Source organism: Zerene cesonia, chromosome 25 (genome assembly GCF_012273895.1).
Source record: "Zerene cesonia ecotype Mississippi chromosome 25, Zerene_cesonia_1.1, whole genome shotgun sequence".
Classification (NCBI taxonomy): Eukaryota; Metazoa; Arthropoda; class Insecta; order Lepidoptera; family Pieridae; genus Zerene; species Zerene cesonia.
This window is the reverse complement of record NC_052126.1, coordinates 3,749,492-3,752,128: the sequence shown is the minus strand read 5'-3', so window position 1 is coordinate 3,752,128 and position 2,637 is coordinate 3,749,492. Positions and strand designations below refer to the sequence as shown.

Here is a 2,637-nt window from a genome sequence, read left to right as displayed (position 1 = left end):
AAAAATGACAGATTCGAAATTCAAATTTAATATTTTTTTATAATTAAGTGTAACAGTATTTATGGCCAGACTAAGTATTATTATTATAATGCTGGACATAGGCCTCTCCTATAGCAGGCCACTGAGTCCGGTCGTTGGCTCTTTCAGACAGACCGGACCAAATGTCATATAAAAATATGTAATCAAACTCAATCTCAAATTCCATAATATTACAGAGCATCCAAACATAAAACTGTTTGTGACGCAAGGCGGTCTCCAATCGACGGATGAAGCCATAAACGCAGCTGTGCCAGTCATAGGCATTCCCATGCTGGGAGACCAGTGGTATAACACAGAGAAGTATGTACGTCACAAGATTGGTCTGCAACTGGATATACATTCACTAACAGAAGAAACATTCAAGAGTGGTATTACAACTGTTATAGAAAATAATAGGTGAGGTATTAATATAAGTACATTAAATTAAATAATTTATATTCATACAATTTTTACTTGTTAAAAATATGATTAAATTCTTATGAAAAGACAAGACTAGGGGACTCATGGAGAATGAAAAAATAAAAAAAAATAAAAAATTCATATATAGGCAACATTTTAATACCTAGGTAGGTGTTATTTTTTTAATACCAGACGTACTATTTATTTCAAAACGATCAAAAAATTCAAAATAAGCAAGCTCAATTCTAAACATCTATAATGATTATGCAATTCCGCTTTCTACAACAGCAATTATTAAACAATTATTATATTTTGCAGCTATAAAGAAAACATACTGAGGCTTCGCACTCTAATGCAAGATCATCCAATCAAGCCACTCGATTTGGCAATATGGTGGACCGAGTACATTCTACGTCATGGCGGGAAACATTTAAGGTCCCCAGCTGCGAGTATGCCTTGGACCACGTACTATGAATTACCCCTAGTTTTTACCATATTGTTAATATTGTGTATTATATTTGTGTTATTCATATTAGTTGTATGTTTTATTATTAAAAAGTGCGTATTTAAAAATGTTAAAGGGAAATCGAAAATTAGTTAGATACATACCAGATGCGTTCGTTGTTTTATTAATTATTTAGATATAAGTAATGTAATGAATCGCTTCTTTGCCGTTGTTTTGTTATTTTATTAATATTTTCTTTTGCAACTGTCATATGACAGTTGTAGACACTTGTAGACTTAAATTTAGTAATGTGTTGTGATATTATATTATTGTTGTTAATTAGTATTACAAAGCAGTGGTGGCTCAGTGGTGAGAACCTCGGACTTCAAAACCGATACGTCGGGGTTCGAGGCCGGGCGAGTGTGCAGGAAATAAATTGATTTTTAAATTTATCTGCACATGTGGATAACATCACCACTGGTTAAAACGGTGAAGGAAAACATCGTGAGGAAACCGGCATGTCCAAGAATCAAAAGTTAGACGACATGTGACATCTGCCAACCCGCACTTGGCCAGCGTGGTGGATTATGGCCTGAACCCTCATAGGAGGCCTGTGTCCCAGCAGTGGGAACGTGTATGGGCTGATGATGATGAATTAATATTACGCGTAACACTTTTGTGTTATAATAATAGTTGTTAGGTTCATATAAAACCTTATTTTTATCCGGAATACTACACTTCGAAGTCAAAAATATTGTCCTATTATTCTAGAATAATAACACAAAAGGTGATATTGAATGAATAATTAATGTACCGTAGTTTCCAGCTTAGAATATGCCACGGTCCACGTATTAAGAAAATTTACGTCTAGTTTTATATTGTGTGTTTTCTTTGTCATATTATTGTTCGTTTTATTTGTAAAAGTTAAATCGAAAATTATGTTAGGTATATATGCCTTAAAGCCAAACTTTATCTTTGTTAAATAGAATTAATAAATTGTTTTTTTTTTACAAACATGTATCAAATTATGGATAACAGTGTTTTGTCTTTTAGTTATTATTTATATTGCATGTGCTTATTTCGTTGATTATTTATATTCATAATTTTTTTCTCATTTGTTTTTTTTTTATTTTTGATATACTAGTAATAATTGTAAATAGCTCTCTATTAAATGCTATGCATAGTTTATTCTTGTATTATATTTAATCTAGTGTTACAATTAGAAATTAAAGACTTTTTAACGGATTTTAAACGTAATTTATTCATCAAATTTCATAAAATCCGTTAAAATGTGTTTAATTTCTTAATTTATAACACTCGAGTAAAATCAAACACAAGAAAATGTAACTATAACTATAGTGTTACGTGATTATTTGACTATATTTTATACAAAATAAAGCGTCACCCGTATTCCCACCACCACAAAGTTTTTTTTTTCTTTTCAATCAGCCTGGCCAGTTCTATTATTTTTAAAATAGTACTTAAAGGAATATTCATTCATTTTTATTTAAACACCTACCGAAACTTTCCGCTTTTAAAATTCCATTTTGCTTAGCGGTTGCTAGGCAAAAATATCGTGTTAATAATATTATTAGCTCAAATAGGTTTCACCTAAGGGAATGTTTCCGGTATTTATAACGCTGTTTTTTTTTGGTACGTCATTGATAGCTTGTGATTTTTTTTAATCGAAATTCAAAAGCAAAAAGCAGGTTTTATGAGCGTCTGTATTTTATGTTATGTATTGTAGATAGTTT

The 2,637-nt window shown here is 31.1% G+C and overlaps 1 protein-coding gene across 1 annotated transcript in view; it reads left to right on the top strand.

The window, feature by feature from the left end:
• The window catches only part of LOC119836592 (UDP-glucosyltransferase 2-like), a 3,843-nt gene extending 2,804 nt beyond the window's left edge, over positions 1-1,039 (top strand). Inside the window, exons 3-4 of the mRNA XM_038361972.1 lie at positions 216-435; positions 757-1,039. Of these exons, the coding sequence (XP_038217900.1) occupies positions 216-435; positions 757-1,039 (503 nt within the window). The remainder of the gene's footprint in view (positions 1-215; positions 436-756) is intronic.
• Positions 1,040-2,637: the final 1,598 nt, after the last annotated feature.